Below are 12949 nucleotides of genomic sequence, written 5' to 3'. Positions count from 1 at the left end.
CTGCAAGAATCTGGAGCTTAAAGGTCCAACACAACACAAGGGTGTTCGGGTCATTTTCAAAGCAGAGATGGCAAACATCCTCTGGGTGCAGGTCCTCAAAGGTTATAAAAATTAATGCTTTTCTTGGTTTTAGGTAACATTAAATTGAATGATTGAGATTTAACGACTCAATCAACAAAAAAATAATCTTTTTTTTTAAACAAATACAAACCTCTTCAAACTTGAATTACTCATGCAGATTTATTTTACAGGTTTACAGAGGTTGATTTACAACTACGTTTGGAATTATTTATGAACATCACTTTGCAAGTTCAAAATCCTTTTGACCATAATTTGAGCCGTACAGGTGTGGCGAGCAGTAATGCCCATGCCTTAATATTTCTTGCTGCCTGTCAGGTGTGCTACTGGCAAATATACTAAATAAAATAAACTTTTCCATGGCAGGGAAACCAGGACATGTTAGGATGCTCTTCACAATACAGTATTGAGTTTATACCCATATATATATATTGTGAGAAATATTAAAATTTATGTTACATTGCTAAGAGAGTGTTGTTTATTATTTGTTTATTAATTGTTGTTTAGTATTATGATGATTACTGTTGCTATGCGTTAGGGGGCGCTAGGGTGAAACACAAGGCAGTCACGCACACATAGGGAGACACCAGAAGAACAGGATGACAGGTGACGCCTCAGATGCTTAAAGTAAGAAACAACTCCTAACATGGTGAAGAGGCGGTTACAGGAAAAGGGAGAGTAGGTTTTTCTCCAGGTGAGGACAGATCAGAAGAAGGAGGCACTGTGCCAAGAGGCTGGAACCAGCCTGTGCACCAGCGAAGGGAGAGCTGAGTCTAAACCATGGTTTCTCCCCAACCTTTTCACCAATCAAATAGTTACAAAAATACATACAAAACTCTGTGTAACTGCTAAGATAGACACTCTTCTCCGGGACGTTGGCCACAGCTAACTGCTTGCAGACTGTGGTTTTCAGATCAGAGGAGATCCATGTACATGCTGATTCTGATTCTTTAATGGCAAATAAATATTGGTTTAAATGGATAACTTTGAGTGGAGAACTCTTATTGCAAATAAACGAATGCGCTGACAATATGCTATAAATAAATAAATAAATAAAGTATAAAAATAGTAGATAGTAAATTCATCTACACTCCATACCAGTGGGAGGAGACCAATTAACCAATTATTTTATTTATTTATTTGACCAACTCTTAAAAGACAGGAAGTAAAGGAGGGAGCAGTTGAGGACAGTGACTCTTCTCTGAGGTGTAAACATGGGAGAACAGACTCTGGTCTCCGGGAAGTGGCTCGCTGACATGGTCCGACGGAATGTCGTCGGGCCTCGGCTGCGGATCCTGGACACGTCCTGGTACCTGCCGATGATGAAACGCGACGGGAAGAAGGAGTTTGCACAGTGTCACATCCCGGGAGCGTCTTTCTTCGACATCGACGAGTGCTCGGACAGGACCTCGAGCTTCGACCACACGCTGCCCTCCGAGGAGCTGTTCGCGGACTACGTTGGGAGTCTCGGGGTCGGAGGTGACAGCCACGTGGTTGTCTACGACGCCAGTGACTTCGGGGCATTTTCCTGCACCAGGGTGTGGTGGATGTTCCGCTTGTTCGGCCACCCGGAGGTGTCGGTGCTGAACGGGGGTTTCAGGAACTGGGTGAGAGAGGGTCACCCAGTCACAGGGAAGCTCACCCGGCCTGAGCGCGCCCACTTCCCCGCCACCATGAACCGCTCCTGGGTCAAGTCATTCGAGGACATGACAGAAAACATCGCGACTCAGGGCTTCCAGGTGGTGGACGTCAGGCCTTACGCGAGGTTCCGTGGGGAAGAGCCAGAACCAAGAGAAGGTACATCTCATTTTATATTCACAACTGCCACACTTCTTATTTATGAAGAGATTCTTATTTGTTTGGTTTTTTTTTGCTATAGAGAATTTTATCGTCCTTTTTATCATAATAATAATAATAATAATAATAATAATAATAATAATAATAATAATAATAATAATAATAATAATGCAAACACAATTAACAAGGAGAATCAAAAGAACATACTGAGCTGTGTGTCCAGAGTTAAGAGTCTTTGCCTGTTAATGTGTCTGATTTCTGCACAAATGTCTTTGTGGCTCAGACGAGTTCTTCATGTTTATCCATATGTGTTAGTTTTCATAGACAACACACAGAGAGGGCCGATGACTCATGACTCATAACAACACCTGCTGCTAAACACAAGGAAACTCTGCCGCAGCAAACAGACACTTAAACTCAGTGATGTAAAGACACGTCCGCCTCCGCCAAGTCAACATGTCAAACAACATACACCAGACCTCAAACTCCTCCAGCTCTCCCGCAGATTGAGTGTAAATCAGTTCAGGATGTTTTTGTGTAATCCTGCTGAAAAAAAACAAACAGACACAAGTGAAAACACAACCTCCTCTGTGAAGGTAACTACAGAGTTTAAGCAAATGATGTGACACTCAAAGGTAAGAGGTAATATTATCACAGGTGCTCACACAGTCAACCGGACGGCACTGATTGTTTAGTCAGTTCAGTGATATCCAGCCAGTAAACCAGACATGGTGTCAACTTCATTTAAAAGGCCCCTCATTTGTAACTGTCCTGCAGGTGTCCAGCCGGGTCACATCCCCGGCTCCAGGTGCATGCCGTTCTTCAGGTTTCTGGATGACGAGGGCATGATGCTGTCCCCACAGGAGCTGAGGAAGTTCTTTGAGAAGTCACAAGTGGACTTGAGCAAGCCAATCTGTGGCTCCTGTGGCTCGGGGGTGACCGCCTGTCACATGGTGCTGGCCGCCCACCTGTGTGGGGCCCCCGGGGCGTCGGTGTATGATGGATCCTGGTACGAGTGGTTCACCAAGGCCCCACCAGAGCACATCGTCTCCCAGGTCAAACGCTCTTAGGAAAAAAGAGAACTTTTATGTGGCTGATTGAACCTTAATGAGAGATGAGATCCACCTCAGAAATGAGCATAGGTTTATAAATCAATGATGTCTGGATGCCTGTAGGACGATTTGAATGTACAAACAACATAGAAGTAGGTCTGAGGCTTTTTAATATTTTTACATTTATATAATCAGGAGATTTTCCACCGTTTTATGAGAATAATTGTTTATTCTGAACAAAATCTGGTGTCAAAACACTCCTGCTACTGTCCTCCGGAGGAAGGGCACAACCTGCTGGTGCTTTAGGAGATGGTCACTTTTAAAACGTGGCTTGGCTGGATTTGTAAGTCCAGTTTTATGCAACTTGTGTGTTATGAAACACTTTTAGTAGCTAAATAAATGAGCTTCAGTGAGTTTTGACATGTGATTTAAATTAAATGAAGTATATTTTTTTTAATGTTCATAATTGTTTCTTAATAAAAACACTAAGTGAGAGAATCTCGCACTTTGTTGTTGTGCTTCCTGAATAAAGTTAAGCTCCATGTTGACCTGCAGAGCTCAGTTTCCCTCTAGCGGCCGGAGCTGGTATTACAGCGCCTCGTCATGGCGGCGCAGACCCGAGCTCTGGTGTCCGGGCAGTGGTTGGCAGATGCCGTCAGAAACAACCTCATCGGCCCGAAGCTTCGTGTCCTCGACACTTCATGGTATCTACCGAAAACCAAACGGGACCCGAGAGCTGAGTTCGCTCAGAGACACATCCCGGGCTCCTCGTTCTTTGACATAGACGAGTGCAGCGACCGGAGCTCCGCGTTTGATCACATGCTGCCAACTTCCGGCCACTTCTCCCGGTACGTCGGAGATCTGGGCATCGGGAACGACACGCACGTAGTCGTGTACGACACCAGCGACTTCGGGTCGTACAGCGCGCCCCGCGTGTGGTGGATGTTCCAGCTGTTCGGACACAGCCTGGTGTCGGTGCTGGACGGCGGCATGAGGAACTGGCTGGCGGACGGTCACCCGCTGACGTCCGAGTACCGCGCACCGGAGCGCAGGGACTTCAAGGCGACTCTGAACCAGTCGTGGGTGAAGAGCTTCGAGGACGTGCTGGAGAACGTCAGAACCGAGCAGGTGCAGGTTGTGGACGCCAGGTCTGCAGGCAGGTTCAGGGGGACTGAGCCGGAACCGAGAGAAGGTGAGAGGGATCAGTACGGTTTCTGTTTTTACTGAGCAGAGGATCACACTTTTGCTTAAAGTTTCTATAATAAAGATATTTTCTCCAGCAAAACATGTAAATATATATATATATGAATTATTTTCCCACAGCTACAGAGAACACATGATTGCTTTCATGTGTATTTCATGAAATACAATAATTTGATGTTATTGTTGACATTTTATGGTCTATGATAATAAACTGACATAATAAAGATATTTTTCTCCAGCAAAACATGTAATCAGTGCACCTTTAAAAAATGTTGGCTGTTGCATGAGAAAATGATAAATTAATCATCAATGTAAATTATAGTTTTAGCAATTAATTAAAGAAAAATCATGTTTTTTTCATGAAGGAAAATTATTTGTTATTGTTGACATTTTAAGGTCTATAATGATAAACTGACATAATAAATAACTGATAGGTTTATTGTCAAGCTCACAGTAGTTGGGCAATAGAAATGTTTTACTCAAGGACCACTTACTAGATTACTTCCTGAGTTTTCAGCCATATCTCATGGCCTTCATCAGTGCATACAGTTTCCTGGAGATGGGGTAGTTGTCATGAGTCATGAATGAGTACACTATCCCCTTGTTGGAAGTCAAGCGATGTGGCTGAAAGCTCTGCAAGAAATGAAGTAAGTGAACATTGAGTGGCTTAAATGAATGATGTTCTGATATTTCTCACCCACGCAGACACACTGCCGGGACATTTCCCCGGCGCTGTCAACATGCCATTCACTTCTTTCATGGACGCCTCTGGGAAGGAGCTGGACGCCGAGGGCCTGTCCAAGCTGTTCACAGAGGCCGGGGTGGACCCGCAGCGCCCGCTGTGGGCCACCTGTGGGTCCGGTGTCACGGCATGTCACGTCGCTCTGGCTGCTCACCTGCTCGGCCACCCCGAGGTGTGCGTTTACGACGGCTCCTGGTCTGAGTGGTTTAAAAGGGCAAGTCCAGAGCACATCATCTCAGAGGGAGATGGAAAGAAAGTGTGAACAAAGAAACAAACGAGGGAGGGAAAGCTGTGGGTTTGCTGCCAATGAGAGTGACACATCAAGACGGAAACACTAAAGCCACATAATCTACAGATACTGAGGAGGCACTAGTGTAAATGCTGCGAGGTTATGAAACCTAATTATTAACATAACAGATGCAAGTTTCGCCAGCTGTCAGAAACCTTTAATAAAAACCTTCCCTTCATTATGCAAATGATTAAAACTTTCATTACGTGGGAAGTTGCAGAGTTTAGAAAAACATGCATCAGTCTTAAAATAACATGAAGGGCTATATTTGTTTGTTGGCAGATATTTTTTTGAAAGTATGAGACTATTGTTGCACAATTTTTTGGATTATTTTCCAAAAAATGTGTTAAGACAGGACGGGTCTGATTCTAGTGCACTTTGTTTCTAGGAGGATATCGTGTGGATATGCTGTATTCTTCTATTAATGTTACAATAAACAGATGCTTGAGGTTCTTGTTTTCTTATGTTGTAAAACGAGTCGACTGTCACACTTTCTTTTCTCAAATGTACTTAGCTTGTGCACGGAGGAAAAACTCCTGTACTCAGTAACCAGAAGAGTAAATATTTAACTCTGTCAGAAGCCTGTGGAAGATAGAAGGGCAAAAGAAAAATCAGTAGATGGAGGAAATATTGATCAACCAAGTTTCCCGTACAACCCATGAGATTCAGTCTCGTGCTGATTTTGATACAAGTCTAAATCTTTAGTGATTTTATTTTCACTCTGTAACAGTCTTAAATGTTGCAAAGTTGCATTAACAAAAATACAAGTAACAGTAAATTAAAAAATAAAAATTGAAGCAAATAAAAGGTCCACACAGACACAGTACAAAAAAAAAAAAAAAAAAAATTCTGAATGCTGACGTTGAGGAAATGAAAACCAGTTCAGTCCTGTTCCTGTGCTGGATTCGAGGTGTCTGGCAAGATGCCCGATTTCCAAAACAAAGTTGATGTATTTCAGGTTTTGTTAAGCCGTGGTAATACAACGAACAACCGTACTATGTGCTGTGTTCACCCTGATGTGGGCACTGATGTGAACTAACGTGATAAGGAATTTATGAATCACTAAGCAGGGGTCCCATTTTGAGTGTGGCTTAGGAGATTGCATTGGAAGCTGTGCACTTATTCCCCTCCCGCATCATCCTCTTTTATCATGAGCGATCACGACACTGCCGTCTTTAAACTGTCAAGCAATAGTGAGTTATTAGTTATGTAAAGTGTTGTTTGTGATGTCCACTGTTGCTATGTTCCACTGTGGTGAAGAGAGAAAAATGCAGAGACCTGAATGAAAGAGCGTTACGACCGGGCAGAACAGAACGAACAACTCATTTTGAACAGTTCCTCTGGAGCTTAGGCTCCTGCCTGTGTCTGTATCGGCAGTGGTGTGTATGACTTCACATAAATCAAACCTCCTACTCTGTGACCGACAACAGCCTCATTAGTGTATATTGGACCTCTGACCCTCACCGACGGAAACACAACGTCAAGTCAGCTGATCATATGCATAGTGCGATAATATAAACTGTCAATAATCAGAATAATCGCTGCATGTTTTGTTTAAGTCAATACATTATATACATTCATGAAAAGAGCAAACTGCGATATAAGAGTACTGAACGGTGTAAGTGTCACTTTATCAACATGTGCAGGTGTTTGGCCAAGATGTGACAACAGTATTTATTTTTGGCTCATGAGTTAGTAGTTTGGGCATATGATATATATATATTTTTTTTTTGTGAATCCCATATCACACACAATGGTAGGCCGCCCATTCAATATTACAAGTGAAGCTCATTTTGCGAAAAAAGGTTTTACTATATCAATAAAATTTAACTACTACTAATACATTTTTTTTTTTTTGGACAGTAAGTTTACCTGACTTTAAAATGTAATTATTACAAGTCCTGTCCATTTAATTATTACACATGCATAATACTAATATTAGCTAAACATATATCATAAATAACAGACATGCTGATGTGAAAGAGCAAAAAATAATGAAAATGAAATTTAAAAAAAAAAAGAAAAAAAAAAAGGCGGGATTGAAAGCTGATTCATTTAGAGGACATGAATCAAAATGATTGCATCACCCGAAGCCCTGAACTTCCCAGCACGAATGCCACAACAAAGATGGCCGCTCGTCTCTGACGTATGTCACTCGGATGTCCCGTAAACTGCCTGAAGGTCCTTGCGAAATAAACAAATTGGGGTCCTTTTTGGCGATAGGCTAGCTGCCGAAACGATATTACGAGTCACATTGTTTTACACAACTGTGGTAAATCGTGAAAAGTAACACAAATATATTTCGATAAGTCTGTTTGGGGAATGTTGATAAAGTAGAAGCTTCAATCGGTTCGCTCTTTTACGCTCTAACTGGCCCAGTAGTTTTGTCTTTGAACGTCGAAGGGTGTGTTTTGTCGTAACGTTAACGTTAGCGCTAGCGTAGCAAACAAGCTAGTCCTCAACCCGACGTAATTCTGATATTTAGCTAAATAAAATAAGAGGTAAGTTAAGCTAAAAGACTGTTATTTAACACTGAGGCTAGTGTGAGTGAGCTGTTGCTGGTGTGCGGTTTGCTAGGGTCGTATATTCTGTCCAGTACGGTGCATTGTAGAGGCTAAATGAACCATATCCTTTCAACTGGACTCTAATAACATCAATTAATGTCGGATGTCGAGTAGTAAATTGTCAACATGTGTTGTTTTTTTTTTTGTTTTGTTTTTTTCAGTAGGAAAATTGCGGCCATGTCATTAAGATTGTTGACAGCTTGAATTGAATAATTAATTTGTTTTGGGATGTTTTTCCACAGGGAGGCGTTAATGAGCAACAATGTCTGGCATCGCTCTTAGCAGACTGTCCCAGGAGCGCAAAGCCTGGAGAAAAGACCACCCATTTGTAAGCAACAGCTGATTATTATACAGTATCAACATTTTGTAACCCCCCCTCTTTTTTTTTTTATCCTTGAGATTTCATAGACGTATTGGCCAAAGTAGATAACCATGCAGTCAACTAGGACAGAGGTTTCACGCTCATGTTTTGCGTCTCTTATGAACCATGCAGGGTTTTGTTGCTGTTCCTACCAAGAATCCTGATGGGACCATGAATCTGATGAACTGGGAATGTGCCATTCCAGGGAAGAAAGGAGTAGGTTACCTTCTGTCGTAGAGTCAGTTGCATATCAAAGTGGACCAGCTGTTTTTATGCTTGTGTGACTGGCAGTAGATAATAATTTCAACACATCTTTGGCATTCAAACTATAATCCTCTATAATCTTTATGTGAACCTTTTTGCTTTGCTGACTTTAGCACCTTAACCCTTTCATCCACCGTTTGCTTGCTGGCATTCATGACTACTGTAAATTCAGATTATTACAGGTCAATCCTTTATAAATGTATAGGTAGTCTTACATTTTACATTACACATTACATACACAGTCTAATTTAACAAAGGTTTACTTTTGTTTACAATTTTAAGGTATTTGTACTTTACCTGTGTTGTACTCCGCCACATTTCAGAGAAAAATATTACTTTTTTATTCCACTACATATATTTGATAAGTAGATACTAGTTACTTTGCAAATTCAGATTAACACAAAAATATAAACCTAATAAGTTATAATGTATTAATATGTATTAAACTACCAGTATATCGGAATATGCAAGTCTATGCAACGATACCAACAACAATTTATTAATGAACTTTATTGTTTCACAACTGGATGAAATGGCAGTTTTCCCAGAAATCAGTTCTTCTTTGCTGCCACAAGGCACAAGGTGCATTTCATTTTCAGTGTGTTAACTGTTGCTTAATGTCCACATATTTAGTTTTTGTATGGCTCCACACTGAAATTCCTTTATTGTTACTTTAGATTAGTCCTTTTTTGTTTCTGTTTAATACCCCTTTTTGTCTTTCCTCAGTGAAATCAGTAAAACATTTAATATTTCCTTATTCTTTGATTAGACCTTGTGGGAGGGAGGACTCTACAAACTCAGAATGCTTTTCAAAGATGACTACCCTTCCTCACCACCCAAATGTGAGTATGGTTGTGCACTTAGTAATTAGTTTCATTTTACATCGAAGGGCAGAAATTTGCATGCAGCTGTCTATTCAGAATGATAGAGGAAAAACACAGGAAATAAGTGTTTTGGCAACAAGGTCATTAAACCAGGTTTAGCCACCAGCTTGTGTGAACAGTGAACACTGAGTACAAGATGACATTGGTTTTTTTTTTGTGTGTGTGTGATGGTAAAATAAAAACTGGTTAATGCCAAACAAGTTTTCTATTCAAGCAAAAACGTTACATGTCCACCCAGACTTAAGAATGTGTAACTGTTTGTTTTGTCAGTTGCTTTACATCCAGGGCTCTGTCCCAGAATCCCTTGGTGTGACGGTGCCACCAGTTTCAAACACACATATTGTGTATTGCAAGCTAAAGTTACATGAAAATAAACATTTGCCTGTTTTGGTAAAGTGAAATGAAGATAGAGTCGAGAACGGTGGCACAGTAACTATTCCGTTCTCTAATGAAAGCTTCATTATTGAGCTCAGTCTCTAAGACAGAAGTGTTCCTCTCAGTGAAGTGAAGTGATATTCAGATGAGCAGCTGAACAAAGACAGTATTTGATCAGAGATGTCGGCAGGAAGACAGGAGGAAAATTGCAGTTTTTTTCATGGACAGATTTACGATGTGTCAGCACTTTGACAGATCCTCTTGTGTTTTAGAGATATTGAATGAAAAACCTCAGGTAATGACGGTTTTCTACAATGACTACATTGTTCTTTTGTAACTGAAATCTTCAATTTAATTTAGTTTCATCTTTCTTCAAGCTTTTAAAATTCTGACTTTCTTTTCTATTGTTTTCCACTCAGGCAAGTTTGAGCCACCAATATTCCACCCGAATGTCTACCCATCAGGCACTGTGTGTCTGTCCATCCTGGAGGAGGACAAAGACTGGAGGCCGGCCATCACCATCAAACAGGTTCGAACACACTCGTAGTCACTGTCATCAGCAGCGGAGGTGGTTGGTTCACTTATTTATCATAAGGTTTATCTGATGACGGCCGTTTGCTTGGTGAGTGTAATCCTCTTATCACACCGTCCACTGACCGAAGGTAAAATATTTAGTTGCGTGGATCAAGGAGCCACTGCAGTGAAGGAATGAATGTGAAGCAATAAACTGTCACATTAACACTATGACCGACTGTGTTCTCAGATCCTGTTGGGGATCCAGGAGCTGCTGAATGAGCCTAACATTCAGGACCCAGCACAAGCAGAGGCTTACACAATTTACTGGTGAGTGTATTTGCAGCTGAAGCTCGAATTAATTGTTTTTTATTTAGCAATATCTAAATATATTAAAACAACTGAAACCCACTGAGCTGAAATGTTGTAGTGTGCTCTTGCTGCGAACTACAAATTGTATTTTTTGGCACAAATTAAAGGCCTTTTACTTTGAAGGATTTAGATACTTTAAGTCAGTTCAGATTAGGATAGGGAACTGTCACGCCTTTTCTGAGTTATCTCAGACCTTTAGAAACCAATGTTAAGTCATAACAAGAAGGAAGAAAGAATTGTTTCCGGTTCTTGCACTACTTTATACACTGATGTGATATATGTGTGAAAATGAACCCTTTAAGGAAAATTGTAAGTAATGTTAGCAGGGTTTAAAATGTCTTCATCGCTCTGTGTTTTTGTCTTTCAGTCAGAACAGGATGGACTATGAGAAGCGGGTAAGGGCACAGGCCAAGAAGTTTGCCCCCACATAGAGAGGAGTGTCTGGCCTTTATCCTGCCAGAGCAGCCTGAACTGACAGAGGTTACAAACAGGAGGCAGGCGGCACCTGAAGGACCACTCCAATAAGAATCCAGTTTTGAGTATTATTATACTATTACACAGATGACAAGTGAGCCTGTTTTATTTCTTCCTTCCTTTCTTTTTCTTTTTTTTTTTTTTTTTTGTTTTTTAAAACAACAAAAGATCATAATTTTACTGTCTTCAAGAAATATTTATGCATTTTAATGCATAGCTGATGATCCTAGAACTCTGCTGTCAACATGACCTTTGCTCTTTGTAACTCTTGTATAATCCATATCTCCAGTTTTGTCATGAGTGCTGCTGAGCTCACTCATGCCTCCATTAATTCTGTAAAATCATGCTAATGTAAGGACAGCGCTGTAGAAATAAGATTTCATGTCAGAACCACTCTCTGTGTAATGTTGGTGGGTCGTGGCAGAGGAGCAGTGTTTGCCTATTCGTAAACTTCCAGTTTTTTATCAAATCATCAAACCCCCCGGAAATATTGTAGATAGTGTTTCATGGATACGGGAATAAACTGGGACAGAGCAGTTAGAAGCACAATGGAAGTCGCTCCTTTCTTTGTGCTGGAGATCCCTTCTTTCATTCCTGTTGCATCAGTTTCCAAAAGAATAGTATCAACAGAATTTATCAACACGTCAAATAAAAGAAAAAGACGATCCTGGCACTTAAAAGGAAAGGGGCTTTGTTCCTCCATCATTCATCCCTCACTGGGCTGAAACGAAGATTAACCTAGTGGTGAGATTCTTTATGTGAATCCAACTGGGAACGAAACTAATTTGTCCGTCACGGTGATCAACTTAAGTCACATTCAACAGCAGCGGGCGTCATCTGCTTCCCCGCTACGAGATACAGGAGAAGTTGCATAGTAAAAAAGAAATAATAATAATAAGAAGAAGAAGAAGAACTGTTGCTGTGTGTTTGTTTTGGCTCAATTCATTCAGTCATTTTATCCCATATTTCCTATAAAAATGAATATAAACTTCTATAAATCCAAAAAAAAACCCTGTTAAGTCTGAAGCTGAAGGATCCTCATTGGAATGGCCTCTCAACCAGCAAGGACGGCAGATGAAAGTGCACTTGAGAGTAAGCGAAGGCCTGAGATTTTTTTGCCTCTAAGTAAATGAGTGCATGTACATAATATAAATAATGAAAAATTGTGGAAGTTATGTTTTATATTGTTTTAGCCAGTTGACATTTGTGTGTGGTATTATAACAGAAAACACAATAAATGGCATAAAATTGTGAAATAAAGTTGAATAAAAGAACTGAAAAAATTTGTTTGTTTTTTTTTCTGTGAATTTTTTTTTGTCTTTTTGTTTTTTGGGGTTCTTTTTAGTTTTTTTTTTGTTTAGTTTTTTTTTTTAAATCTTTGTAAAGCTGGAAAAGTAAGTAAAAGCAATTTGGACTAATTAAGAGATTACATGTGAGGAGTTGTGAGTTATTAACTTGCATTATCTCTATATCTTTTTTTATTTAACTTAACTTGCGCTCATGAATCCTTTCTTAAATTAATTAAAAGTTTGTGTTTTAAGAGATTTAACTGATTTCAGCCTAAAAATCATCTGATAAACTCTTCAAAGAGTTTCCTTGTCATTGAAGCCACAACAGTAAAGCATTGAATGACATAGAGCTGTGTGTGCGTGCGTGCGTGCGTGCGTGCGTGCGTGCGTGCGTCTTTCTTGTGCACCACAATGTTACCTAGGTATTTATTTTTTGTGTCCAGAAGTGAAACCCGATGTCGTGCTCTTTCTTGTGTAAAATTCTTCAGAAATTTAACACCTTGAACACCTTTTGTTTTGCCTCGCCCTTCCTGTGGTTTAATATCTCATCATGACTTCAGCTGGCCAAACAGACGCAGGGCTGACGAAGGCACAGGTGAGAACCATGCATTGTTTTGGGGTTTTTTTTCTCTTTTTTCCGCTCAAACTTAACAAGCCTTTTGTTGGTTATGATTTCCCCTGAACAAAGCTGT

At 40.4% G+C, this 12949-nt stretch overlaps 3 protein-coding genes and 1 long non-coding RNA gene across 4 annotated transcripts; 3 read left to right on the top strand and 1 right to left on the bottom strand.

The window, feature by feature from the left end:
- Nucleotides 1-381: 381 nt before the first annotated feature.
- Nucleotides 382-3346, top strand: LOC111646368 (thiosulfate sulfurtransferase-like). Its single transcript, XM_023395846.2, has 2 exons — nucleotides 382-1875; nucleotides 2653-3346. The coding sequence occupies exons 1-2, from the start codon at nucleotides 1293-1295 to the stop codon at nucleotides 2943-2945; spliced, it is 876 nt and encodes a 291-aa protein (XP_023251614.1). The 5' UTR covers nucleotides 382-1292; the 3' UTR covers nucleotides 2946-3346.
- On the bottom strand, nucleotides 2020-2666 carry LOC147817372 (uncharacterized). Its single transcript, XR_015436443.1, has 2 exons — nucleotides 2541-2666; nucleotides 2020-2421 (listed from the first exon to the last, which is right to left on the bottom strand). It is a non-coding gene; the product is annotated as an uncharacterized LOC147817372 (long non-coding RNA).
- Nucleotides 3347-3508: 162 nt separating the features above from the next.
- On the top strand, nucleotides 3509-5610 carry mpst (mercaptopyruvate sulfurtransferase). Its single transcript, XM_023395845.2, has 2 exons — nucleotides 3509-4119; nucleotides 4836-5610. The coding sequence occupies exons 1-2, from the start codon at nucleotides 3531-3533 to the stop codon at nucleotides 5132-5134; spliced, it is 888 nt and encodes a 295-aa protein (XP_023251613.1). The 5' UTR covers nucleotides 3509-3530; the 3' UTR covers nucleotides 5135-5610.
- A 1753-nt stretch (nucleotides 5611-7363) lies between these two features.
- On the top strand, nucleotides 7364-12251 carry LOC111646366 (SUMO-conjugating enzyme UBC9-like). The gene is made up of 7 exons (XM_023395844.2): nucleotides 7364-7662; nucleotides 7968-8053; nucleotides 8219-8302; nucleotides 9120-9192; nucleotides 10029-10138; nucleotides 10373-10452; nucleotides 10862-12251. Exons 2-7 carry the CDS (start codon nucleotides 7988-7990, stop codon nucleotides 10923-10925), a joined length of 477 nt encoding a protein of 158 aa, XP_023251612.1. The 5' UTR covers nucleotides 7364-7662; nucleotides 7968-7987; the 3' UTR covers nucleotides 10926-12251.
- Nucleotides 12252-12949: the final 698 nt, after the last annotated feature.

The sequence above is a fragment of the Seriola lalandi genome, unplaced genomic scaffold (genome assembly GCF_002814215.2).
Source record: "Seriola lalandi dorsalis isolate HSWRI2012SDOR001 ecotype SW California unplaced genomic scaffold, Sedor1 jcf7180002054969, whole genome shotgun sequence".
Taxonomy (NCBI): Eukaryota; Metazoa; Chordata; class Actinopteri; order Carangiformes; family Carangidae; genus Seriola; species Seriola lalandi.
The sequence above is the reverse complement of the archived record's forward strand: the minus strand, read 5'-3'. Positions and strand labels throughout refer to the sequence as shown.